At 45.3% G+C, this 27,538-nt stretch overlaps 1 protein-coding gene across 1 annotated transcript in view; it reads left to right on the forward strand.

Moving 5' to 3' along the window:
* The window catches only part of GIGYF2 (GRB10 interacting GYF protein 2), a 109,594-nt gene that overhangs the window by 66,450 nt on the left and 15,606 nt on the right, over window positions 1–27,538 (forward strand). The window contains exons 9-22 of the mRNA XM_040972308.1: window positions 1,472–1,651; window positions 4,921–5,138; window positions 5,236–5,398; window positions 5,490–5,672; window positions 7,169–7,362; window positions 8,232–8,391; window positions 10,895–11,061; window positions 12,594–12,685; window positions 15,062–15,160; window positions 16,093–16,193; window positions 19,901–20,001; window positions 21,304–21,465; window positions 24,463–24,621; window positions 26,826–27,071. Coding sequence (XP_040828242.1) covers window positions 1,472–1,651; window positions 4,921–5,138; window positions 5,236–5,398; window positions 5,490–5,672; window positions 7,169–7,362; window positions 8,232–8,391; window positions 10,895–11,061; window positions 12,594–12,685; window positions 15,062–15,160; window positions 16,093–16,193; window positions 19,901–20,001; window positions 21,304–21,465; window positions 24,463–24,621; window positions 26,826–27,071 — 2,225 coding nt within the window. The remainder of the gene's footprint in view (window positions 1–1,471; window positions 1,652–4,920; window positions 5,139–5,235; window positions 5,399–5,489; window positions 5,673–7,168; window positions 7,363–8,231; window positions 8,392–10,894; window positions 11,062–12,593; window positions 12,686–15,061; window positions 15,161–16,092; window positions 16,194–19,900; window positions 20,002–21,303; window positions 21,466–24,462; window positions 24,622–26,825; window positions 27,072–27,538) is intronic.

Genomic DNA, 27,538 nt, shown 5'->3' on the forward strand with positions numbered 1-27,538 from the left:
AGCTCAGCTTAGCTTTGGCTGTTTTGGGTTTTTGGGGAGTGAAGTGAACCAGCAGATAGAAGACCTTCTCCCTATATCTCCTTTTCTCTCTGTTATATCTGTCTTTCAAATAATAATAATTACCTTAAGAGAAAATTTTTATTCATTTGAAGTTGGAGTGACAGGAAAAGACACAGATCTGTCATTCCCTGATTGATTTCCCAAATGCCTACAGCAACCAGGCTGAAGTCAGGAACCAGGAACTTGGTGTGTGTCTCCTGTGTGGGAGCAGGAACTCGGGCACTTGGTCTCCATCGCAAGCACTCCAGCAGGCAGCTAGGTGGGAAGTGCAGGTGGGGCTGTCGTGACTCGTCACCCTCGTGTCGGACGTGAGCGTCCCTAGTGGAGCTTCTAGTGCTGCACTCTGAATTCTGCCTTCACAGTTGGAATTGTAAAACACAAATGGATAATTAGATACCATCTTCTAAATTGCTGCAGCTGGCTGTTAGGTACGTGCTTTAAAATTAGGAATACAAACTTTTTTTAAGTTGTATTGATTTGAAAGGAAGACTTGGGGGAGAGAGAGAAGTAAGGGAAGGAGGGAAATAGGAAGGATGTGAGAAACAGACTGCCTGCCTTCCATCTGCTGCTCCCAGATGGCCCCAAGGGCCTGGGTGGGTCAGGGCACAGCAAGGAGTGTACAAGTGCATGCCTGTATCCCACGTGGTGATACTGTATCATGTACCTGGGGCATCATTGCCGCTCTCCCAGATGGCCCTAATGACCTGGGCTGGGTCAGGGCCTGGTCAGGGCCCAGCATGGAGTGGAGAAATGCATGCCGGTATCCCACATGGGTACAGGAGTTTCATATGCTTGGGACATCATTGCCGCTCTCCTAGATGCACTGACAGGGAGATGGATTGGAAGTGGAGCACTTAGGAATAAAACCACAAAGCTGCCCCTGTAAATAAGTATTTATTTTTAAACTTACATCACATACATAAACCCTTGCATTCACACACCCAAACTTTCCCAAGTACAAATCTGTAGTTGATTATGTTTGAAATTATTCATTTTAATCATTTTAATGATTTAGAGGAACTTTTTTAAAAATTATTTTTTATTTTTGACAATCTTTACATAGTTAATTAGGGCAAAAAGGTTCAAGGACTATAGGAAAGTGTGTAAGACTATCATTTCCATTTGCAGCCATTTGGAGAGGGTACAAGATTGATACCTCTCTCTTTCTCCCTCTTCTTTTTTCTCCCTCGTCTCTCTCTTCTCCTCCTCTCCTCTCTCCCATCTCTTCTTCCTTTCCTCCCTCTCTGCATCTTTGCTTTTCAAAAATATAGTAGTAAATATTATTTTTAAAAAAGGACAGTCGCTGACGCATTTGCAGGAAAGCTTGACCTGATCTGGCGCATTTGTTTTTCCAAATTTTTACTGACAGAGGCCGATGTTCGCTTACCCTGTCTTCTGACTTCTCTTTTAGGGAGACCAAGTTTTGAGGACGGTGGACCAACGTCTGTGGGGAGAAAGCATGAATTCATACGGTCAGAGAGTGAAAACTGGCGAATCTTCAGAGAGGAACAGAATGGCGAAGATGAGGATGGAGGCTGGCGACTGGCTGGAGCTAGGAGGGACGGGGAGAGGTGGCGGCCTCACAGCCCTGGTAAGCCAGCACAGGTGCCTACACAGGGAGGGCAGGGAGTGAGTCAGGCTGAGTGACATGAAACACCCCTAGCCAGCCCTTTATTCGTGTAACTGAATCCATCACTTTTTTGGAGTGCGTAGTCTATTTAATGGGAGGCACCTGCCATCAGCTGCAAAAATTGTTTCATCTAGTTTTGTCTAATCTGTCTTTGACTCTGTTTTTAAGTGTTCTGTAAATCTCACAGATGTGTGCTTGTATTGGATCATGTGTGTCCCTCCTGCACCCCCAGGATATTTTCCCCAAATAAGAGCATTGTTTTCTTTTTTCTAAAAATGTGATTTATGTTTATTTTAGGAATAAACTTTAAACTCGGGTTAAAAAGATAATCATAATTCATTGTTTTGTCCCTCTAACTGCAGAGGGAGAAGAGAGATGAATAGTGATTTGTGGTTTTTAAGGTTTCTTTGTTTGAGTCTTCACACTGCTCTCCTTGGGCATTAGCTATGCTGGTGATTGGAGACACGGGCACTTTGTGTTAAAGTTCATTCCCTGTCAGTGCTGAGTCCATGCCTTATGATTATCAGCTGCAGCTCGAGTCATGCAAACCCTAGGCGTGTCCATTCCCCGGGAGTCTCGTATCAGTAGCATTTTACCAACCTTGTACTGTGGAAACCTATTTTTAACACTTAATGTAAGTGGCTTTTATTTTTTAAATTAAATTAATAGTAAAACCGTTAGTTCATGTCTTCAGGTACAATTTCGGGACGATGATGCCAGCAGATTGTAGCTGAGCCCTCTGGCAGGGTTTCTGCCGTCGTTTCTATCACAGGATCTGGGCAGTCCTCGTGCTCCGTGTTCCAGGCTGCCGAATGCTGGGTTTCTCCTCGGGGCCCTGGGTGTGTTGTGCGGGGCATGCCCTAAGTGGAAGGTCTTTGGAGTATGTGTCTAGCCAGCATTCAGTGAAGAAAGGAGAGAATCTTTGCTGAGGGAGAAGAGGAATCTGAGCTGGTCAAAAACAAAAAAGTGAATGTTTGGGAGATGGACAGGTTTTCTGAGCCTATGTGTCTGATGTTGGTTCTGTTGTAGAGAGTTACACTAAGTAAAATTCTAGTGCTGTTTCTGCCTTTGAACCTTCTGCCCACCAAACAGCTTAAAATCTGATTATATAGATTGTCCTTTTCCTCTCTTCTAATTTTTATTTCTCTATAATATTTGACTTTCCAATTTTGTCATCAACTAGACAGTCCTCCAAGATTTTGCATCTTTTTAAAAAATTTTTTTTGTAAAGATTTATTTATTTTTATTGGAAAGACAGATTTATAGAGAACAAGATCTTTTGTTCCTTGGTTTACTGCCTAAGTTGCCACAGTGGCTGGAGCTGAACTGATCTGAGGCCAGGAGCCAGGAGCTTCTTTCGGGTTTCCGATGCAGGTGCAAGGTCCCAAGGCTTTGAGCCACTCTGCTGCTTTCCCAGGCCACAAGTAGGGCATTGGATGGGAAGCAGAGCACCCAGGACATGAACTGGCCCTCCTATGGGATCCTGGCACATGCAAAGTGAAGATTTAGCCACTGAGCCAGATGGAGTTACATGGTAGTGTTGAGAAAAGTTAAAATATCATCGATCCATTGGTTCACCCTGCACGCCTGGACTAGGCCAGGAGGAACTCCTTCCCCAGTCTTCTGTGGCCCCAGTTCTTGGACCTGTTCTGCTGCCTTCTGAGGCACATCGGTAGGGAGCTGTGTTGGCTAGGAAGCAGCCTGATGCAGCTGGCCCTCCATGGTGGATGCCAATGCTATAAGCAGTACTTCAGCCCCTGCCTCATGGCACTGGTCTCGTCTTTACATTTTTAAGACATTTTGGGTATATTTGAAGGACAGAGATGCAGCTAGAGAGAAAAGGGGGATGGGATGGGGAGAGAGGGAGGCGTATCAGCTTCTTCCCACTAGTTTACTTCCCAAATGGTTGCAACTGCCCAAGTGGCCACATGACTGGGACTGGTGCCAGACCAAGGCCAAGAGTTAGGAGCCTGGAACCCTATCTGGGTTTCCCAAATGGGTAGCAGGGGCTCAAGTACTTGGGCCATTTCCACTGCTTTTCTAGACATACTAGCAGGGATTTAAGCGGAGCAGCTAGGACTTGAACTTTTGCCCAAATGATGCTTGTGTCACAAGGGGTGGCTTAATGTGCTGAGCTGTAGAGCCAGCTCCTTGAGTAAAATTTGAGTTATAGTCGTTTTGACCTATTTATCTTATAACACTAGTATCTAATGTTAGTTCATATGTAAGGTCTGTAAGGCTATGTATGTGACACATTGTGCCTTTAGTTCTGTGAATGAAATTTTAACTTTTATAGGGCAACAGTAAAATCAGATTTAAATTTATCCACGTGCTCCTCCCAGCTGGATGTGTGTAGGGATGCGGTGTTAAGGACACTGAAGTGCTCACTCCGGGAACTGGACTTGGGAAACATGAGCTGTGAGCCTGGAAGGGCAGATCCCTATCACAGTGCATACTTGGGCTGTTTAGACCTGGGAATCGACAGAGGGCCTGAGTTGGCGTCCTCTGCATTGTGGCCCTAGGCTTGCATTCAAGCAGTCTGGGTCTCAGTCTCTAGTTCCTGTGGAAGAGAATTGAGTGGTGTTGTGGTGAATAGGGGTGGAGCATATAAGAATAAAATGTTCTTCTTGTAAATAGAGTTTGTTTGATTTGAAAAATTCATTCATTTATTTGAAAGGCCGAGTTAGAAAAAGGCAGAGACAGAGGGAGAGCTCTTCCTTCCACTGGTTTAACCCCTAGATTGCTGTACCGGCTGTGCCCAAGTACATGGGCCTCTGTCAGCCTTGGGAAACCCGGCCAGAGTTCCTGGCTCCTAGCTTGGCTGGCTCAGCCTTGACTGTTGGGCATCTTTGCAGTGAACCAGCAAGCAGAAATTCTGTTACTGCTTTTGAAATGAAAGAATGAATGAGTTGATGATAAAATAATTATTTTAAAAAAAAAAAACCACAAAGGGAGTTGGCCCCTCCCTTTGAGACTTGGATAGAGTTCTGGCTCATGGCTTCACCCTGGTCCCAGTCCTGACTGTGCGGGATGTTTGTGGAATGAATGAGCAGATGGAAACAAACAAACAAAACCCAGTACCTGAAAGCAGCTACTCTGAGCTCTGGACTTCATTTATTTGATTTGTTTGACTTTTGTTGGGTTTATTCTTTATTATTTTCTGTCATGTTTTTCTTCTTCAAATATTGCCCATAAGACTAACTCAGGGTTTGCATCCTCCCCGTCCGCAGACGGCCCTCGTTCTGCTGGCTGGCGGGAACACATGGAGCGCCGGAGAAGGTTTGAGTTTGATTTCCGTGACCGGGATGATGACCGGGGCTACCGGCGGGTGCGCTCTGGCAGCGGAAGCATTGACGACGACAGGGACAGCCTGCCTGAATGGTGCTTGGAGGACGCTGATGAGGAAATGGGCACTTTTGACTCCTCAGGAGCGTTCTTGTCTCTCAAAGTAAGCACTGTTTCTTGAGTGTCGGGCAGGCAGTGGCCGCAGATGTTTCCACTACAATGTCGTCTCTTCTTTTTTCCTTTTCCTTCCTGTATTCTAGAAGGTGCAGAAAGAGCCTATTCCGGAAGAGCAGGAGATGGATTTCCGGCCTGTGGAGGAAGGGGAGGAGTGTTCTGATTCTGAGGGCAGCCATAAAGAAGAAGCCAAAGAACCTGATAAGATAACCAGGAAAGATGGGGAGAAAACAGATGGTGCAGGAGCTGGTGAGTCACATTTTCTTACATACACACCCCTCCTTTTGTTTCATGAAGCCAAATTTTTACTTTGTTCATTTAAGGTGACTTTGTATTTCAGAAACTAGTGAGGAAACATCCCAAAGCTCATCGTCTGTCAGACCAGGTACTCCAGACCATCAGCCTCAGGAAGCAGCACAGTTTGAGAGGAAAGATGAACTACCAGCCGAGGAAATGGGAAAAGCCGAAGAGGAAAGTCGGATGGAGAACAGTCTACCAGCCAGCGTGCCCAGCAGAGGGGAAGGTATGTGTGGGAGCACAGGCAGGCTAGACTAGGCCTTCTAAGGGACTTCTGTTTGAATAGGTTATTTTACCAGGAAACCCATTCATACACACGTCCCACATGTGTCCATCGCAGGATTCAACAGCAGAGTTAGAACCTGCCAGGTCGGGGCTCAGGAATCGTGTTTTGCAGAGGGTTGTGACTGATCCGCCTTGGCCTGGTCTGGTGGGTGACTTGGCATCTTCTGGTTAGTTTCCTTCCTTTCATGGCTGTTCATGTGACCAACTTCAGTGACCAGCCACCTCATTGATGTTGTCCAAAGGAGGCTACAAGGATTACGTAGATGAATTTGAATGTCAGTTGCCTTTTCTAGAGAATAATTTTTGTCTCTACTGATGATGCTATGTAGATTTAAATTATTCATATACTTTATTGGCAATATCAGTCATTTCCATATTTTTTTCTATCACACATTTTTAAATGACACTATATTAGCTAATTTTAAGGTTCGCTTGGTTCATTCTTCATAAAAATATCTACTTGTAAAAATGATGTATGAGATTCTGCACGATAGTGGGTATGCCCCACTCCGGGTGGGTTCAGCACTAGTACAAAGCCTGCTGCATCCTGAAAGGTGTCCTGTTTTTCACCTTTCCTGCATCAGTGCTATAACCAAATCTCTCCCACACAATGCTCCCAAATGAGTTCGGTGTCATATTATCTTATTTCTTAAACAATGAGTATTATTCCTGAGGTGATAGTCCAGTACTATAAAGATCTGTGTGTTTTTACCCCAATAGATTCATATTTTAAGGACCTGATCAAGCATTTATCTTCAATTTTTATTTCTAGAACAAAGCTAAACATATACGAAGGGTTTTAGGAAGTATTTCAATCTTTGTATCGTTACCATGGGACTTTCACATCTTGAGACCTTTTTGATTTGTAGTCATTATTTCTTTCTTAAAATGTGCTGCACGGTGCATTCTCTTGAATGTACATGCCTGAGGCCTTATTCCAATAAACTTTGGGATTGAGCCCAAATGTGCTTTTGTTTTTTAACGATTTACTTATTTGGAAGACAGACTGTGATTGCATTTGCTGGTTTACTCTCCACATTGGCCCAATGGCCAGGACAAACCCAGGATCATCCTAGAAGCACACTGGCTTCTCCTACATGGGTGGCAAGGACCAAAGACGTTTGGTTATCTTTTACTGCTTTTACTGCATGTTGGCAGTGATGGAAAGTGGAGCAGGCATCCTTAAACAATGCTGGTATTACAGACAGAGAGACACATAACCTATTGCACCACAGCACTGACCCCACACATGGGTTTTGTGAAGGTTTCATAAATGCATATTAAAGCTTAGATTCCAGATTTAATGTCTGCAGGGAGATGAAACATCAGGGTTCAGAACAGGGCCTGGATTTCTGCTGCGCCCTTCAGCAGACTGCCTAGCCTAGCATTGTCTTCCTAAGAGTCTGTATTTCAATGGATTTTCATCTGTTTCTCTAGAAATGGTTCCTGATGTCCAGCAGTCCTTGTCACAGATTCCTTCAGACACAACTTCTCCTCTTATTCTTGCACCTCCTGTCCCCAGTCCCAGTCCTGCCCTCCGGCAAGTCGAAGTGCCTGTCGTGGGTGCTCCTGGGATGGGCAGTGTTTCCACGGAGCCAGATGATGAAGAGGGTCTCAAACATTTGGAGCAGGTAAACTCTGATCTTCCTTTTGTCTTCCTTTCAAATTGCTATAAAAGACACAAGGGCACTACATGAATGTTTAAATATGGAGAGCTTCTGCACTATATTTTAAGTACAAAAGAATTGTTTAGTAATTTAGTATTTCTTTGATGAGTAATTGTCATGCTTATAAGTTTCTGCTATGTACTAGTTATTCTGTCAGGTTATTTTTTCCCTTCTGAGGTTGCCTGTAGCTGTTTGCTTTTCTTTTTTCTTTTGGGACATTAGTGGAATGCCAGAATGGCAGAAAGGAGCATCTGTGCATGGGCACTGACTTCTGTGTTCTTGGCCTCCAACATAACAGCAACCGTAGTAACACCTTATTCTTGTCTCTGGTTTTCCCTCTGCATGTATATGTTATTTATGTATATAATGTCAGTAGTAGCTTGCTTCTCACCTGAAGAATTTCTCTTTGGGACGAGAAATACTGGAAACAGAAAGAGCAAGATGGTGTCTTAGTAAAACTTCCATTTAGTAGAAGCTTTTATTTTTAATTGTGTATATTGAACCATTTGTGTTTTTTTTGACATCCGTATTTTTCTGAGTTTAGCATACACAGTTTAGAGTTGACCAGGGCTTCTTATTTTAAAGAAACATCACAGCAGTCTTTGGAGCAGCAGCTTGGGCTTTGACCCATACTAGTTTGTATTTCAGTCTCAGTGAATTTGCTTAATAATTTTGCAACCTTGAGCAAAACTTGTCTGTATTCTGATTTTTCTCTGTAAAAGTTGGAGATAGTACCTATTTCATGATATTGTTAGAAAATTATTACCTGCTATGGTATACAATCATTAATTTAGGATTGTGTGCTTGTTCCATATTTTTTGTTTTTTTATTAGCAAGCTGAAAAGATGGTGGCTTATCTCCAGGACAGTGCCCTGGATGACGAGAGACTGGCATCAAAACTACAGGAGCACAGAGCTAAAGGAGTGTCCATTCCGTTGATGCATGAAGCGATGCAGAAGTGGTATTATAAAGATCCTCAGGGAGAAATTCAAGGCAGGTGGTGCCTCTCTAAGTCCTAAAGTGTTTCCCATTGCCTCCAGAAGCTCAAGAAACAGCTGTGTGTTGTGGATGTGTGTCTTGATATGCATAGAACAGATATATGAAAAGTAGCATGCATACAAGACAGGGTGTCATGACTAATGTAATGGACATATAAGCATTTTGGATGCTGTCATTTGTGACATCTCAGCTTGTTAAAGCAGCTCAGTTGCTCATCTTTGAGAATGTAAAGGTGACTGTAGCAGTAGTTTGGGGACTTGAATATTCATTCAAGTGGATGTGATACAAATTATTAACAATGTCTGGGGAAAAGGTGGGGTAGTGTTACAGCAAATCCGTTAAGGATTTGTGTGGTGCCTAGGTTGGCTTAGAATGCTTGTTTTTAACCTGTAATTGGTTGTTGCTGTTGATAGTTTCGGTTTCAGGATAAGAGGCAGGACCAGGCCTAGAGTGAGTAGATAGGAGCTTCATCAGAATCTCTCATGGATGGCAGGGGCCCAAGTATTTGGCCCATCCTCCACTGCTTTTCTAGGCACATTGTCAGAGAGTTGGATTGGAAGCAGAAATGTTAAGGCTTGAACTGGTGTCTGTAATAGATGTTAGCACTGCAGGCAGAGTCTTACTGTACTGTTGGTTTGCAGTGAAAATGAATACATCCCTTTTTTTTTAAGTGTTTAAAAAAAATCTGTATTTTATGTGATTTATTAAATGTTTCATATTTTTGAGTAGTTATACATGTTAGTATATTTTGTGTGTTAAAAGCATTTTTTTTTCTTTAATTTGTAGACAGAACTGTACAGGGAGAGACAAATGTTTCATTATCTAGTTCACTGTATCGTTCCAATTTTAGTATATATGCTGCCAGGGCGAGCACCATCATCTGGTTCACACTGGAGATGGTTGCACTGGATGCCAGGGACTTGGAAATTTGTCGTGATCTCCCCTATGGGTGCAGGGAGCCGGGATTCCCGGGGATAGCATCAGGGAGCCAGATTAGAAGTGAAATTTGCAGGATTCGAAGTGGTGCTTTTTGACTGCTGCTCTGCTGTTTGGTTTTCTGTTTTTGAGGGAGATTTTTGAGATCCTCTACACACAATCACATCATTTAAAAAAGTGTTTGATGTGTGTTACATAGACTTTTCTAAAACTTTTTTTATTGCTTATTTAAAAAGCAAAATGAGAAAGAAGGAGAGACACTGTAGAGGAGATGTTTCCTTCTGCCGGTTCACTTCCCTGAGCGATGCTGCACCCAGGCTGGGTCAGACTGAAGCCAGGAAGCAGGGTCTCCCTCCCGGTGTTCCAACTGAGTGGCAGTGGCCATTTGCTACTGCCTTCCCAGGTGCAATAGCAGGCAGCTGGCGTGGAAGCTTGGCAAAACCCTGAGATGCCATGCAGTGGCTGGATCACAAAGCAAGCCTGGCCTGTAATTTTCAAAATGGACAGTTTTACTTCTTTTTTTTTTTCTTTTTTCTTCACTGAAGCATGATTTTATTACAACATCCTGTTTCTGAGTTCTACAGCGAGGCCATAAGGCACTGGTTTTGATGAGACCTTGCCTGTGTTCCCTGGCAGCACTCCCAGGCTCTGGCAGTGGGAAAGGAAAGGGAGAAGAAGTATGTCCATCTACTGCTGGCAAATCTTTTACTTCTTAGCAGGCATGGTTTTCTGAAATTCCAGGTTGGGGGCTTGCAGTGTACATGCTTCTTATTTTCTTTTGTTGCTTTAGAATTTTTTTTAAGGTTTTTTGTTTTGTTTTTTGCTCGTTTTTGTTTGGTTTTGAAAGAGCATCAAGACAGAACGTGCTCCATCTTTTTGTGAGTGGTTCATTCCTTACCTGACTACACTAGCCCGATTCCAACCAAGCCAACCCGTCATCCCGTCTCCATCCTGTTCTACACAGGGAGGTAGATACTAGGTACTTGAGCCATTTTCTGCTGCTTTCGCAAGAGTAGGAATAGGAACCTGGATGAGGATAGGACAGCTGGAACTCAAGCCAACACTCTGGGAAAGGCTTGGGGCACCCTGAGCAGCTGGTTAATGTGCACCACAACACCATCCTGCCCGAATTTTCAGTTTTCATTTTATTTGAAAAGTAGGGCTCCAAGAACGAGGACTTCCATTTTCTAGTTTACTTCAGGACCCTTGCAGCCATTAGGGTTGGACTAGGCTAAAGCTAGGAACTCCGTCTAGGTCTCCAGCTTATGATTTTTGCCAAAGATTAGGACTTTGGGCTTCTGGCTTCAGCCTGGTCCATTCCTGGCCACTGTGGACATTCAGGAATTAACTGGTGTATGGAAAGTAGTTTTCTTCTCTGCCTTTCCAGTGAGTAAAAATACAGAAATAAAAATTTTAAACACTGAGTGTTTCATGTATAAATTATATATAAGCCCATAAGGATTTTTGACAGATACCACCTGAGAATCAGACCAAGAAAGGTGTTTTTCCTCTGTGTTTGAAGTTACTCTCATGCTTGTCTCTTTAATTGGTCCTGTTGTAGGTCCCTTCAATAACCAGGAGATGGCAGAGTGGTTCCAAGCTGGTTATTTCACTATGTCGTTATTGGTGAAGAGAGCTTGTGATGAAAGCTTCCAACCTCTCGGTGACATCATGAAAATGTGGGGCAGGGTTCCCTTCTCTCCAGGTCCAGCACCCCCTCCCCATCTGGTAAGTGCATTAAGTTTACCCAGAATAGTGATGTGTTCAAAGCACCTGCCTGTCCTGGGAAACATCTACTGAGGCAGGAATTAGAGTTCTTTGACGGTAATTGAAATGGTCATGGAAGTATGAATGAAAAACTGGGTAACTAGCAATGATTATCTTTGCAAAATTGAAAATGCTTTGCTCATTTTCTTCACACGCACTGTGCTTGTGTGCTCCCTGGAGAAATGGCATTGTTCTTTGACTTCCCAGCAGGTAGAATTAGATAGACCCTGCCTCCTGTACTGAGCTCACAGCCTTATACCAGATACAGCACCTCCAGTACCAGATCCTGCATGGCTTGGCTCCTTACCTTCCTAAGCTCCTTTGTCTGTCTCTCTGTTTTTCTTTAAGATTTATTTAATTTTCACTTGAAAGGCAGAGTTACAAAGATGCCATTTGGGATCCTGGCTCTTGTGAGGGGAGGAATAGCCAATTGAAACATCTTCATGGGCCCATGATGCATGTTGTAAGGTTACCATATGCAGAACTTGCTCACATTGAACTCCAATGAGCACTGTGCTGCTATGTGGTCAGACTGAGAGTATTATCTCACTTAAATTCCAAGTTGGACCCTTGTTTTTTCTCTGGGAATGGGTGGGTTTTTGCCTTGGAGTGCGTCATGGGGTGCAGCTTGGAGCCCTGTGGCCCCAGGGCTGCCGGTCAGTCTCAGCCGTGTGAGGGAGAGTTGTGGGGGGCGCTGACTGCTGGCATGAGTAGATCTTTGCTGAGTAGCAGTGGTAAGAAGAGTGCTCCATCTTCATTTCAAACCATGGTCAGTGTATAAGAAACTCTTCAGTCCTGATTTGCCTAAATTTAGTCTGTATCATTATGCTTTTCTGTTATCTTAAAACTTACATTTTCTTATTTTTACCAAGTTTGACTTTTTAGAATTTAAATTCCAACTGTGTTATTTGGAAAATAAGCTAAAAATGCTATTTTGCTACACATTTTTTTTTCAACTACACATGTTTTTATCTAACTTGTGTATTCATAGCAATGGAAGCATTTTACAGTTGGGTGGAGTTAAAGTTTTCAAAGCTCTTTACGTATTCTCAACCTCTCTTGGATATACATTGCCTTCATGTATCAATTTGTGCCATTATAAAATCTTTTCCATGCTGTGTGATTTTTTTTTTTTAACTCCTTTCTGTATTTTCCATTTCTTAAAACTTACTAGTTAAAGGTTCCTAGACTTACACAATCTTTCAGTTCTAGTAACAGCTCTGTAGTGCAGTTCCTTGTTCAGGCTTGGCGGCGGTAGAGGACAGTGGTTGCAACAGGGACCTGTTCTCAGCTGAGAGGCTCTCGAAATGCGGGCCCCCCTGGTCCCAGTAGAAGGCAGTGATTGGTTCTTAAAGATGCTGGAGGTTTTCAGTTGCCCTCTTTGACAAAAAATTGGTTTGGAAGGTAGTCTGGGGTCCATTTTGCGTTCTTATCTGTGTGCCTTTTAAGTTTTGGGCAGTTTATTCATGGGGGTTTCTTCACTTCGCTCCCAGGGAGAATTGGACCAGGAACGACTCACCAGGCAGCAGGAGCTCACAGCCTTATACCAGATGCAGCACCTCCAGTACCAGCAGTTCCTCCTACAGTAAGAGCAGGGATGCGGGTGCTGGACTGAGTTTCTGAGGGGGCTGGTCCGAGTCATCTTGTACAATGGAGAGCTAAAGGCTTCTACTGAGCTGCTTCATTGTCTAGCTGTAGCCATGACAGCTTACCATGTACATGCTATACATAGTCTTTTTATTTTTATTATTATTTTTTAAGATTGATTTATTTTTGGAAAGGTCAGATATAGGGAGAAGAGGAGAGACAGAGAAAAAGATCTTCCATCCGTTGGTTCACTCTCCCAGTGCCATAATGGCCAGAGCTGAGCCAATCTGGAGCCAGGAGCGTCCTCTGGGTCTCCTACCCGGTACAGGGTTCCAAGTCGTTGGGTGTCCTCGACTTCTCTCCCAAGCCACAAGCAGGGAGCTGATGGACAGTGGAGCAGCTGGCACATAAACGGGTGTCCATATGGGGTCCTGATGCATGCAAGGCGAGGATTTTGGCCACTGGGCTACTGCTCCAAGCCCAATTATAGTTTATTGAAATACCACAGGTTTGCAGAAGTTAATATGTGATTATAATTTAGAAGTTCTGTAGTTACTAAAGAAAGAGCGAGGAAATATTTGAAAACTGAGTGTGAGCTCTTTTTTTTTTTAATATTTTATTTACATAGTTGAGCAGGATGCCTGCACGTGTGGACCACTAATTAGTGTGGAAGGCTCAAGGAATAGGAGAAAGTGTATGATACAATAGTTTCCAATTTCCTTTTCTTCTCATATCTGGGGGAAGAAGGGAGAGAAGGGGAGAAGTTGCACCCAGCATCCTAATACTCAGGGATGGACAGCGGCCACCCAATGTTATCCCAAGGTCCCCGATGTGGTATATACTCCAAGGGTACTATTTATGTGCTTTTGATAGTTCTGAAGTACTGTTCATGTTGCCGATCCAAGGATGAGAAAATCCTCCCAAGGTCCATTGGCTGACATAGTCCACCTTAAAGTTTCTGTTCACGCAGGTATTTGCCATCGACACTTTGTCCTGTCCTCTGTGTATGAGATGTCCTCTGCAGGCCTTGGTGAATTGAATTGTCGTGTCCCTTCTGTGCTCCTGGGCGTGTCTCTACCACACAGGCCACAGCAGCAGTGTTCTGGAGGGTAGCCTGCTGGTCTGGGATCCTGTTCGTCCACCTGGAACCCCAGAACCAGAACTCCAACAGCCCAGTCCACCAGCATGCCAGCCTGGCGCTCTAATAGGCCCCTCCCCACTTCCCGCCGTCTGCCTGGGACCCAAACGTGGGGGAGTTCCCAGGCCCCCCAAGGTTGCCTAGGTGCTGCCTCAGCAGAAGGATGGCACCTAGCTTTTTTTTTTTTTTTTTTAAGATTTTCTTTTTATTAGGAGGAAAAGAAACAGAGTTCTTCTCTCTCTTGGTTCCCTGTCCCAAATTAATGTACACAGTGGGTAGAGCTGAATCTATCTGAAGCCAGGAGGCAGAGGCTTCTTCCAGGACTCCCACCTCTGTCAGGGCCCAGAGGCCGGAGCCATCTGTAACTGCTTTCCTGGGCCATCAGCAGGGAGCTGGAGTAGAAATGGAGGTTCAGAATATGAATCAGTGACCATAGAGGATACTGACTCCGCAACTGGCAAACTACACCTTGGTGCTGGCCCTGAAGGGCTGGCTTTGAGTCCCACAGGGAAAAAACCATAGATGAGGAGGTGCCAGAGAAGTTAAATGTTCATATTGCCAGGACTGGTGTGTTGTGGCAGTCACTTAGCCTGGGAAGAGGCAGGATTTGAGGTTGATGAAGCCTGTCTGGGAGGCCAGATCCCCCTGCCACCTGCTCTGTCAGCACTGTGATGTTGCAGCACAAACTGCCCATTCCTGTGCACATGTTCCATGGTGGTCTTTGCCTTAGAGTGAGTTGTTAGTCTGTTTGACCCACAAAACTGAAAAGATTTCCTCTGCAGCCATTTTCAGGGAAAATTTGTCTACCTCTGACTTAGAAAAGAGTACCTAAAGTTTTCTAAGTTTGAACATTAAGTGTTGGATTTTTTTTAAAATAAATTGCACAAGTAACTATTATTCACAAAGTTTGTTTCATGTGGAAATAACTGTTAATCTGATTTTTAAAATATTTTTTTCTCTTGTTTATTGCTGATTTGGAGGCATTTTATTAATTTTTGGTTGTTCTTTTTCACTCAGCAACATGCTACCTCTGAGTCTAGATGTTTCTGCAACCAATTTTAGAACTGTTGTATGACTACTGTGGAGAGTTGTCAATTGTACTTTAGCAGCTGCGTCCAGTGACAATATACTTTGAGGGAGATGACTATTGGATTTTTTCTGTGGAAAAGTTTGTCAGAATCTCCTGTCAGCTCAGTGTGGATAGGCAGGTTATTCCTTTCTTTTTTGTTTTTGAAGACAACAGTATGCACAGGTGGTGCAGAAAGCAGCCGTGTCTTCACAGCAGCAACAGCAGTTGGCCCTGCTTCTCCAGCAGTTCCAGGCCCTGAAGATGAGGTTGGTGGTCTTCCTTTCCATCCCTCAGAGCGCGCATGTGTGTGTGTGAGAGAGAGAGAGACAGGCAAGAAAGTAAATTCGATATGAAGTGATTTCTGGCCTCACAAATAACCTTGCATATCTGTGCTGTAAGAACAGCATAGTTTACCAAAAAAAAAAAAAAAGCCTGTTTGGGTGGTGGTAGTATTTATGTGATCATGAAGGATAAATTTAGAATAATAACCTGAGAATAAGGAAAAGAAAAAGAATACGGGCTTATAGAACTTGAAAGAAAAATGAAAATGCAGGGCAGGATTTTAATTTTATTTTTCTCTGTGATTTATAGAGAAGCATTATTAATAATACTACACAGGGTTAGAAGTCTTGAATTGATGCTGTTTCAAGTTGCCCTTCATTCAGGACAGTGTTGTCTTAACTCCTAAAAGGTTATTCATAAGTGTGTCTCATAAATCTCACTGTTCATGTTAATGAAAGCCAATCCCATTTCTCTTTTGAGTCTTAATTTATGCTCTGAGGTAAGCCGATAAGATGGAGGGGACTCTGTGTGCAGATGTGCACACCTGGACTCTGAGGCCAAAGGTCTTGGTTAGGGTAATGCACCTTCAAGCAGAAACAAAACGCAGGCCATGGGCTGTGCAACGTTACAGCTCACCTTCCTGGCTTCTGTAGAGGGTTTGGCTGTGTGTGTGTGTGTTAAGGTAGTTGATGCATGCATCACATGCAAGTCAGTGTCTGCTAATACCAGGAAGGGTTCTAGAAATGGGATTGTTGTGTCTGTTACCTTATTGCTTTGCTAATTTTAGGTTTTAGTCAAAATAAGGAAGGGCTTTTCTAGCCAACTAACTTAGAATACCTACAAGTCTTGCAATCCCTCTTTATATTAATTTTGCAAACGGTAAGAACAAGTTAATTTTTTTATTTCCCTTTTGCAGAATATCTGATCAGAACATCATTCCCTCAGTCACTAGGTCTGTGTCTGTGCCAGATACTGGCTCAATCTGGGAGCTCCAGCCAGCAGCCGCGCAGCCTACAGGTACAGATTCACAGTGATCTTGGTCTGCAGTGCAACTCCAGGGATTGAGAGTAGTGATTTGATAATTCAGTTTTTGAAAAAAATGTTTTGGATGAGTGTTGGCCCAGTGATTAAGACCCTTCTTGGGCCAACCTTTATCCCGTACTAGAATCCCTGATTCGAGTCCTGGTCCTGCTTGTAGTTCAGCTCCCTGCTCACGTGCACCCAGGGGGTCAGCTGGTGGGGGACTGAAGTGCTTGGCTCTGCCACCTGTGGAGACCACATCCGATTGAGTTCTTGATGCCCTGCTTCAGCCTTGTCACAGTCCTGCCAGTGCGGGTGTCTGAGGAACCAAGTACAGGGGAAACTGCTTTCTCTTTTAAATAAGGAAAAGAAACAAAAATTTAAAGGATTAATTTTTATTTTTTTTTATGAACTATTAAGATGCATTCTTAAGGAATTTATAGGAATTATTTAGTAGATTAGTTTTCCGAATTTAAAAGTTTCTTTTTTGAGATTATTTTTGCCCCAGCACATGAAACAAGGTTTTATGCCGTTCCTCAGGGTCCAGCAGTGACCATTGGGATACCAGAGCTGGGAGAGACTGCTCCATAGAGCCTGCGCTTAGGCCTCCAGGTGTATGTCACAGTCCAGGGCGCAGACGCTACGGCTGAAACCTCCCCGTGGTGACACCTGTTCTGTCCAAGGCCTTGTCTCATCCAAGGAATAGTGCCCTGTATTCACCCAGGCTCTCTCATGGGTGAAAAGCAGGAAGATTTAATAAAGATGGTTTAGAAAGTGTGGGGGGAAGGGGTTATTTTTATTGCAAAGGCAGATTTACAGAGAGAAGGTCAGATGGAGAGAGAAATCTTCCATCCACTGATTCACTCCACAATGGCCGAAGCAGGCAGAGCTGAGCCAATCTGGAGCCAGGAGCTTGTTCTGAGTCTCTCACACGAGTGCAGGGTCCCAAGGCTTTGGGCCGTCCTCTGCCTGCATTTCCAGGCCACAAACAGGGAGCAAGATGGGAAGTGGAGCAGCCAGAACATGAACCAGCACACATATGGGATCCTGGCACATGCAAAACAAGGATTTAGCCACTGAGCCATCGCTGGGTTCTTATGATGCTTTAATGAATGAGAAGTCTTCTAAATCAGTGGGATTTTTTGTTTGTTTGTTTTTGTTTTGTTTTTAAGATTTATTAGTATGTTTGTTTGAAAAATGGCAGAGTCACAGCAATCTCTGCTGGTTCACCTCCCAAATAGCCACAATGGCAGGAGTTGAGCCAGTCCGAAGTCACAGGCCAGGAGCCCCTTTCAGTTCTTCATGTGCGTGCACTCCTTGTTGGATGTAGGGGCCCAAGATCTTGGGCCATCTTTATTGCTCTTCCAAGCTCTTAGAAGTACCTGGCTGTGCAGTGGAGCAGCCAGGGCTCAGACTGACATGCAAATGGGATGTGCAAGCCTGATCTGATATACCATAGCACTGATCCTGAGCTTTGATTTCTTCAGCCACAGTTTTTTTTTTTTTTAAGATTTATTTTATTTTTATTGGAAAGGCACATGTACAGAGAGGAAGATCTTCTGTCCGATGATTCACTCCCCAAGAGAGCGCAACGGCCGATGCTATGCCGATCCGAAGCCAGGAGCCTCTTCCTGGTCTCCTGTGTAGGTGCAGGGTCCCAAAGCTTTGGGCTGTCCTTGACTGCTTTCCCAGGCCACAGGCAGGGAGCTGGAAGGGAAGCGGGGCTGCCGGGATAGAACCGGCACCCATATGGGATCCCGGGCATGCTAGGCGAGGACCTTAACCGCTTGCGCCACAGGGCCCAGCCACAGTTTTTTGTTTGTTTGTTTTTAAAGAGCCAGGCTGAGGGTGCCTTTGTCGCATTTCAGGTTAGTTCTCCACTGTAGCATCCCATATGGGAACTTCCAATCTAGCTTCTTGCTAATGACTTGGGTCCCTGCACCCTTGTGGAAGACCTGCAAGAAGCTCCTGGCTCCTGGCTTCTGAAAGGCCTAGCTCTGGCTGTTGTGGCCATTTGTGGTATTAAATAGTGGATGGAGGATCGCTCTGTCTCCATCTCTCTGCAACTCTTTCAAGTTTAAAAAAAAAAAAAGCTTAAAAAAGAAAGACCATAAACTAAAATATAGGTAACAGTGATCTTGCCTTTTGACTCAGTGATTGACAACATGTAGTATATATTTGCACTTCAAGTACATGGAAATTTTGGAAGAAAAAAAGCCTGCTTTCAAGTGAATACCATCTTTCATTCTCTGATCCTTTTGTATAAAATTAGAAAATTGGAGTTGTGATATTTTAAGACTTGTTGCAGGTGAGGGCCCAGTGCAATAGCCTAGTAGCTTAAGCCATTGTCTTGCATGCCCAGGATGCCATATGGGTGCTGGTTTGTAGTCCAGCTGTGGCACTTCCCATTCAGCTCCCTGCTTGTGGCCTGGGAAAGCAGCAGAGGATGCCCCAAAGCCTTGGGACCCTGCACCCATGTGGGAGACCTGGCGGAAGCTTCTGGCTCCTGGCTTTGGATAAGCTCAGCTCGGGCCATTGCATTTACTTGGGGAGTATACAGAAGATCTTTCTCTCTGTCTCTCCTTCTCTGTGTATCTGCCTTTCCAATTTTTTAAAAAAAAAAAAAAGTTAAATGCTTTTTTTAAGGCTTGATATTGGTGAAGGACCTAGTTAGGTTTTTTTTTTTTTTAAGCTTTGCTTGTTTGAAAAGTAGCCTAAGAGAATGTCCCAAATTCCTACTTATCGTAGGTCTGTGTCAGTCGGAAGGCAGGAACTAGGAACTGCATGTTGTCACTGTGTTGGCAGAAACCCAAGTACCTGGACCCAACACTTGCTGCCTCTTAGCTGCACTAGCAAGAAGCAGCTGAGGGAGCCAGGCACTCTGACTGGGTGCTGGTGTCCCAGGGCATGGCTTCATCTGCTGTGTCACAGTGCCCGCCCTCCAGGAGGTGGTTCGTACCGTGGCTAGTCTTTCCTAAGAAAGGACACTGATGATATTTTTCTTAGAGCCATTGAGATGGTCCGTTAGAGTATTATTGATTCACATACACTCTCCAGGTCCTTGACAGTACATTCATTGGTTTTGTATGAATTGTTTGCAAATAGCCTGTAACAGGAATGTAGACAACAAGGAATGTTTGAGAGTGCTCTCGGGCACCTGGCCAGCCAGCAGAAGGTGGGTTCAGAAACTTTTGTTGGTGTGCACATCAGAACTGCACCATCAGGTCAGCAGACCGGAGCCAGCCTTTCCAGAAGCCGCTCCAGCTCTGGTGTTTTCTCTAAGTCCGAATACAATATTAACAGCTTTAAAGTGCATACTTGAGCGGCATTTAATACACTCGCTGCTTGTTTGGAGTCAGTGTGCAGTAAGAGGCTGGGGCTCCTGGGCATGCATAGCCTCTGGTGCCCTGGAATAGGGTTAGTATTGCCGCATTCTGCCACGTGCTCTTGCAGTGTGAACCTGTCAGGATGGAGATGTGAAGGGCTCTGCAAGGATGAACATTTTCCAACAAATCTGTTTGCTTTTACCTGCTGGGTATTTTAAAGGACACTGCTGGAAAGTAGAGCCCCACTACGGTTCATCGCGTTGGTACACAGCACAGCTTGTCTGACAGCGCTCCAAGGCACTTCTTCATTGTGTTGCTAGGTCTGCGACGGCACGTGTGAGCTCTGATTGACCTCTCTCTCTCTCCCCCTTCCTGCAGTGTGGGAAGGAGGTAGTGTTTGGGATCTTCCCCTGGAGACGCCGGCACCAGGCCCTGCCCTCGAGCAGCTTCAGCAGCTGGAGAAGGCCAAAGCTGCCCAGGTGGGATCTCCCTCTGGCCCTGCACTGTCCGCCCTCTGTGTGCAGGAGACACGTGCTTGCTCTTTGTTCAGCCATCTAGCTAGCTCTGCCTTTTCCTTTTAGGTTCCTGCCAGTGCATTTGTAGCCTGTCGTTATTGTGGCCCTTTCTCACAAAAATGACCTCGGAGCCTGGTGCAGTAGCCTAGCAGCTGAAGTCCTTACCTTGCACACACTGGGATCCCATATGGGCACTGGGTCTAATCCTGGTTGCCCTGCTACCCATCAAGCTCAATGCTTGTAGCTTGAGAAAGCAAAGCAGTCAAGGATCGCCCAAAGCCTTGGGACACTGCACCGCTCATTCTTGTGAGGCTGCTGCGCCAGGCCCAGGTCAGAATATCTTAACAATTCACATACCTGTTCTAAGCTTGTCTTTTAATTTCATTTTTTCTGCATACTTTTTGAAATGCCTCCATTTTTACTCAGTTTTAGAGGTATGGGAATCGGGTGATGCTTCAGGAAAAAAGTTTTGTCCAAGTGGTGGTGTAATGTGCCACCCCCCAATGCCAGCCCCGGGCTGACACTTGCTGGACCGTAGTACTTGAGCAGAAGGTTTGGCATTGGCGAGGTGTGAACAGACAGCAATTGTCTTTGAAGCAGTGGCACCAGGAAAGGCTCAGGGCTGAACTCGGGAGATCTGTCAGGAATGGGTCTGTCTTGGAGCTCAGTGTTTCTGAGGAGTAAAAGTTACCAGAGGAGACTGAAGAAGGCGGACGGTCCCTGCATGAGGCTCCTTGCCTGTTTGCGTATTGTCCGCAGCCGAGGAAGGTCAAGTGTGGGAGTGGTTTCTGCGGGCGGGGGCAGAGCAGGGAAGTGGACATTAGATGTTTAAGCTGGGAAACTGGGTATGAGGTTTTCAGGAATATGAAGGAATAAACTACAACTGTGAAAATAGGACTAGGGGCTGCGTACTGGAACTGACTAGAATTTAGAAACTACATATGATAAAATGTGCTATTGTCTTCACATTTTTAGGAATTATAAAGAATTTCAACACTATTAGCCTTATAATATTGTAGTCTTATAGCCATATTGTTAAATGCTCAGGTGTGTGTAGAATGAGTAAAGAGAGGTCTGACGTTACCGCAGCAGAACCGGGAGGAACGTGCACTCGGCACGCTTGTAATCCCTGTGATGTTACACAGCTGTGCGCAGCTGCGGGCCAGGTGGCTGAAGGAGAATGCTTGCACATTGTAGCATTGCTCTGTTATTGTGCAGTGCACAGGTTGGTTTCACATTTTGAAACATTCTCTCATATAATGACAGCTGGAACAGGAGAGAAGAGAGGCCGAAATGCGAGCAAAACGGGAAGAGGAAGAACGAAAGAGACAAGAGGAACTGCGAAGACAGCAAGAGGAAATCCTTCGGAGACAGCAGGAAGAAGAAAGGAAGAGGCGGGAGGAGGAAGAGCTTGCCCGAAGGAAACAGGTGCATTTCGGGGTGTGATCCCTGGGGGAGTGGGCAAGGACAAGATCGAGTTACCCTACTCACGTCACATCCAGTGTTTTTGGCTCTTTGCCCCCAGAGTCAACAGGATTGGGAGAGAGCCTGTGGCTTCCATACGCACAGTATGGAAGGCGAGTCTTTCATCCTAGTGAATTGTCAGAGTTGATTTCCTTTATGTTTCCTGAAATTTTTATTAAGTGATTACATTTCACGAGTTCTCTTTCTATTACAAACAGTAAGAGAGTAACTTGGAATTACAGATAACAGGAAAGGAGAAAGAAACCTTCCATCTGCTGGTTCACTCCCTGAGTGGTTGCAGTGGCCAGGGGCAGGCCATGCCACAGCCAGGAACATGGAACTTGAGCATGTGTCTCCCACATGAGTGGAGGAAGCCCAAGTGCTTGGATTCTCTAACCCCTGTTTGTCCAGGAGCGTTTGCAGGGAGCCGGATCAGAATGGAGCAGCTGGGACTCAGGTTTCGAGATGGGATTCTGACTTAACTGGCTGGGCCACAATGCAGGCCTGTTTCAAACTTTCACAAACCAAATGTGCTTTCAGAAAAAAAATGTTGGTAATACATATAATCTGTGAAATTTCCCGTTTCAAGTATCTGCTTAGTGACAGTAATTACCTCCGGATTGTTGAGCCACCCTCACCGTCCTTCATTTGTACAGTGAACCTTCAAACTGAGATCGCACGCCCTCCTTCCCTAGTCCCAGAACCTGTCGTTCTTGTTGCAATGTTTAGGGATTTGACTACTCTAGGTGCTCTGTAGCAGTGGCATCACATAGTATGTATGTTTTCCCTTTTGTGACTGGCTGGCTTGTTGTAAATTTCCTTTGTCTTGTAGCATGTGTCAGGATTTCCTTTGCTTTGAAGGCTGCATGCTGTTTTGTTACATGTGTAAGTTAGACTTTTCTAGAGCTAATGTGGAGGCACAGCAGGTGAATCCCTAGCCCCAGGGGTGCATCCCAAAAGGACACAGTTTGTTTCCAGGCTGTTCTACTTCTGATCCAGCTCTCTGCTTAGAGCCTGGGAAGGACATGGAGGATGGCCCAAGTCCATGGGCCCCTGCTCCCGTGGGAGACCTGGAGGAAGCTCCGGTGTCCCAGCATCACATCAGCTCAGCTCTGGGCACGGCGGCCATGTGGGTGGGGAAGCAGCAGATATCTTCTCCTCTCCCTGTAAAATCTTGTCACTGTTTTCTAAATGTAGTGTAACAATTGTTTATATTGTGTTTGCATTAGATTAGGTATCGTAAATCATCTGGAGATGATTTTAAGTGTGAGTAGGATATGCATAGTTTGTATGCAAATACTATACCATTTGGTATGAGGGATTTGAGCATGCATGTAGCATACTGCTCTTTGGTCTCCGAGCATACCAAGGGACAACTGTGTACATGGGCCAGTCTACATAAATTATATTTGCCTACCAAAATAAAATTTTATATTATGGATAAATAATAAGAATTTACCCACTTTCCTATTAGGGCATTAGAACTATTTTCTCATGATTATCTGAGTGCATATTTAAAAGAAAATTCTATATCTAAGTTCTTGCTTAGGTGTTTATAATCAGTGAGCTTAGTTTGTACACTTTTTTACTTTTTAAAGGTTTACTTATTTTTATTGGGAAGTCAGATATACAGAGAAGAGGAGAAACAGAGAGAAAGATCTTCAGCCTACTGGTCCACTCCCCAAGTGGCTACAATGTCTGGAGCCGATTCAGACAGGAGCCAGGAGCTCTTCCGGGTCTCCCATGTAGGAGCTGGGTCCCAAGGCTTTATGCTGTCGTTGACTGCTTTCCCAGGCCACAAGCAGGGAGCTGGATCGGAAGCGTAGCAGCCGAGATTAGAACTCTGGCGCCCATATGGGATCCTGGTGCATGCAAGGCAAGAACTTTAGCCACAAGGGTACCGCACAGGGCCCTCACCTTTTTATGTTTGGGGACTTTTTTGTGTCTGTTTTGGTAACTCACCACCCATCTTTCTTTTGGGTTTCTCATTAGTTCCACTGGAAAGAATCTACTCTGTAATAGTTGAAAAACCATGTACTTACCATGCATTTCTTCCTGTTGGCCCCAGGAGCTTCTCTTCGAAAAATAGAAGGGCCTAGGCTGAGATGATATGAGAGCTACTGGAATTTCTCTCTCTCTTTTTTTTCTTTTTTTTAATATTTATTTTTTATTTGAAAGACAGATTTTACAGAGCCAGTGATCTTCTGTCCACTGGTTCACTTCCCAAGTGGCTGCAACAGGCAGAGCTGAGCTGATCAGAAGCTGGGAACCTGGAGCTTTTTCCAGGTATCCCAGATGGGGCCCAAGGGTTTGAGGTTGCTATGCAGGGAGCTGGATACAAAGTGAAACAGCTGGGCCATGAGCCACAGCCCATATGGGGTGTCGGCATTAGATCAGCTTGCAGTGCTGCTGTGCAGCTCTGGGATTTATTAGTCACATTTCATATCAGTATAGGTTGGCTCTAGTGAGAATTGCACCACAAAAAATTATTTTCCTTTTCTGTTGTTCAGTGTTCCCTAAATGATTTCAACAGGGCTTAAGTGTTTGTGGGCCTACATCATCAGGACTCTTGTTCTTCAGGACATGTTCTAGGATGCGTGGCTTTCCTTGCTCAGGAGAAGTCTTTCTCATCAGGAATTGCACATGCTGTTGAGTTGACTTTTATAGGCCACAGGTTCCCAGTTGATGTGAATTTGCTAACAGTGCCAATGGAGAAACCAAAGGCCACATGCTGATTGCTCTTTCTAGGTTGACCAGTAAATAATGTGGCCAACATAGGAACCAGAATAGATTTCAGAGCATATTGCAATATACTAGTATTTTAAATATATTTGTTTTGCTCTCTGTGTGCCCACTTTCCCATCAGGCACATTGTATTCTCACTCCTGCTAATTAATGTACCTCTACTTACTGTGAACGGAGCTTGCAGGTTCGGAACTTTGTTGGCACTTTTCTATTTAGGAAGAAGCTCTGCGACGCCAGCGGGAACAAGAAATTGCATTAAGGCGACAGCGAGAAGAGGAAGAAAGAAAGCAACAAGAAGAAGCTCTCAGAAGACTGGAGGAGAGGAGAAGAGAAGAGGAGGAAAGGCGGAAGCAGGAAGAGCTGTTACGCAAGCAGGTGGTGAGCCTTGTGGTTGGTGCTCTGAAGCGTGGCACGTGACATGAAGAACGTGCTGAGGGCTGTTCTGGCACAGCACATCCCTGGCAGTGGGATGGGAGGCTGGCAGCTCTGTGCCTTCAGCTCTCACACATACAATCAGTTTTTATTGAGGCTGGGCAATTTGTGGGAGTTTGTTGTACATTTTTGTTCACTTTATGTTAAGTCTGAAACTTGCTAACACATGTTGCTTAGAGTGGTTAGGTCTTTGCAGGCCTTTCCTGTCTGCAGTGACTTTTCCAACTTTGCCCATTTGTGATGACCTTGACGGTGTTAGACAGTGTCAGGCAGTACACTGTTGATAACCTCGCTCTTGGCGTTTGTCTAGAGGCTCTCTCCTAGAGAGGCTGGATTTTGCAATATACAGGTGTTTGAGAGGAGGGTCGCAGAGGCAGCGTGACGATTCCCTAGCCTCATACTTACCCAGGGTACACACTGCTGTCAACTGGGGGCGGAGCCACCACCCTGGGCATAGAAATTGCTTGTTTTTGCCACGTTCTAGGTTGAAATGTTTTTAGAAACCTTTCTGCCAGTGGTATATGGTTTTCAGATTCAGCTGTACAGTGATAACACTGTGCTTCCATGTCTGCTGAATAACATTTAACTAGATGCTAGTGATTACACTTGTTTCCTGGTGCAATTCAGGACTCTAGGACAGCTCCTCCCTGCTCAGGAAGCTAACCAGCGAGGGCAGAGGTGAATATACAGTATTTTTGGGGCTGCCAAGTCAGTATGCCCCCCTCACAGTCGGTCAAACAGGAGCTGACAATGTTGCCTGACCTTTCTGGAAGGTCTGTGGTGAGGCTGTTCCCACTCCTACTTCAGTGGCTCTCTGACTCCCATGGGCTTCAGGGCCATCACGTACTTTCATCCTGCCATCACAGGACATTGTGTTCATGAGTTCCAGTTTGCTGTTTCCAGTATCACACCATTGTCCACAGCCTGTTATCCAAAAGGGAAGTGGCCTTTCTTCCTGGTTTGTTCCTGTTGTCTGAGAAGAATTTTTGCCTTAGAAGTCTTCTAGCAGACATCCCTTTGATCTAAATCTGAGCGCATCGCTGCCTCTGGTTGCACTGGACGCTTCACAGTGACATCTAACATTTCACACCTGGGGAGGCAGGAGACATAGTCTTTAGGAGGGTGCTGGAGAAGTGTGCTTGTTGCACGGGTAGATACAGAAACTGCCACAGGTGCACTGGAGCCAGGTGGAGGAAGGGGTGAAGAGTGCCGAGGTGAGGCGTGCCTCCTGCTCAGAGCGTGCTGGCCCCTGGCCCAAGGTGTGGAAAGCAAGGGCTGTGTCAATGCTCATCAAAGACTTAGCTACCTCAGCAGAAAGCGTCTGCAAAGGGAAAGACGATGTCATAGTAATTCAGGGAAGGTTCTGGAAGCACAGTGATGTGAATTTAAGGGAAGATTCCAGAAGAAAAGTGAGCTGGAGGAGAGATGTTTCAGTGGACCTGCTGGCCACAGGTCCAAGCCACGGTTGGCAGTAAGAGGGCTCGAAAGATTGTCTGGCTAGAAGTGCCCGGACTCCTCTGGAAATAGTCTGCTGTCAAAGTCGTGTTGGCTCACCTGCTCGGCACCCTTGAAACTGTGTGGCCGCCACTGGTGCACCTCGTGGCCAGTGACCTCCCTGAGGTTGACGGTGAGCTGGCTTCAGGTCAGGGCTTTCATCAGGGAGGTTCTCCATGACAGTTTTTTAGTGAATTAAAACTGTCCTACAAACACGCCAGGTTCTGTGTCTACTACAGATATATTCTAAATGAAAATTTCTGCTTTATGGCAGCCTAAGCAGAGTTTATGCTTTCTCCATCTTTTCTCTGAGAGCCGTTGGACAGAAGCCCCCAGGAGAATCAGACTTTAAAGGGTTGGGAGATGATTTGTTTATTTAAAAGACAAAGAGATAGACTAAGAAATCTTCCATCCACTGACTCACTCTCCAAATAACTATGATGGCTGCATCTGGGCCCGGCTGAAGCCAGGCGACTGTGGTATTGAGCCAACTCTCATGTGGACGGCAGGCCCAAGTCCTCAGGGTGCCTTTAACCGCTTCTCCAGGCCCATTAGCAGGGTGGCTGCTTAATTGGAAGTGGAGTGCCAGGGATTGAGTCAGTGTTCCTATGGAATAAACTGTTGTTCTCTGTTCTGTTTTTCCTTCTGGAAAGGAAGAGGAGGCTGCTAAATGGGCACGGGAAGAAGAAGAGGAAGCCCAGCGCCGATTGGAGGAGAATCGGCTGCGGATGGAAGAGGAGGCAGCACGACTGCGGCATGAGGAAGAGGAGCGGAAGAGGAAGGAGCTGGAGCTGCAGCGGCAGAAGGAGCTGATGCGGCAGCGGCAGCAGCAGCAGCAGCAGGAGGCCCTGCGGCGGCTGCAGCAGCAGCAGCAACAACAGCAGCTAGCCCAAATGAAGGTAGCCCCGATCCTGCCCGGGCAAGAGGTGCTGCCCAGTGCCAGTTAGCGGAGGCCAGTCCCGCGGGCACAGGATTGCCTTGGATTGCTGGTGTCTTTGCGCCATTTGCACAGTGGGATGTGCTGCATGTGTTCTGTATTAGAGAAAAGAGGGGAGGTTAGAAACCAAGCTGTATATTAAGCCAGAGCAGTCTGTTCACTCACCTAACTGCACTCTGCAAACACTGCAGATAGGAGCTGGCCCGTTGACTCTGCGGGCAAAGCCCCCACCTGCAGCACCAACACCCCATTTGGGTGTTGATTTGAGTCCTGACAACTCCAGTTGCATCCAGCTCTCTGCTATTGTACCTGGAGCAGCAGAAGGCGACCCAAATTCTTGGGCCTCCATATGTGGAGACTCAGAAGAAGCTCCTGGTTTTTCTCTGGCTCCCGGTTTTCATTTTTAACTGAGGGAAAGTAGGTGCTCTT

Source organism: Ochotona curzoniae, unplaced genomic scaffold, assembly GCF_017591425.1.
Source record: "Ochotona curzoniae isolate NIBS_2020 unplaced genomic scaffold, NIBS_Ocur_1.0 contig_2294, whole genome shotgun sequence".
Classification (NCBI taxonomy): domain Eukaryota; kingdom Metazoa; phylum Chordata; class Mammalia; order Lagomorpha; family Ochotonidae; genus Ochotona; species Ochotona curzoniae.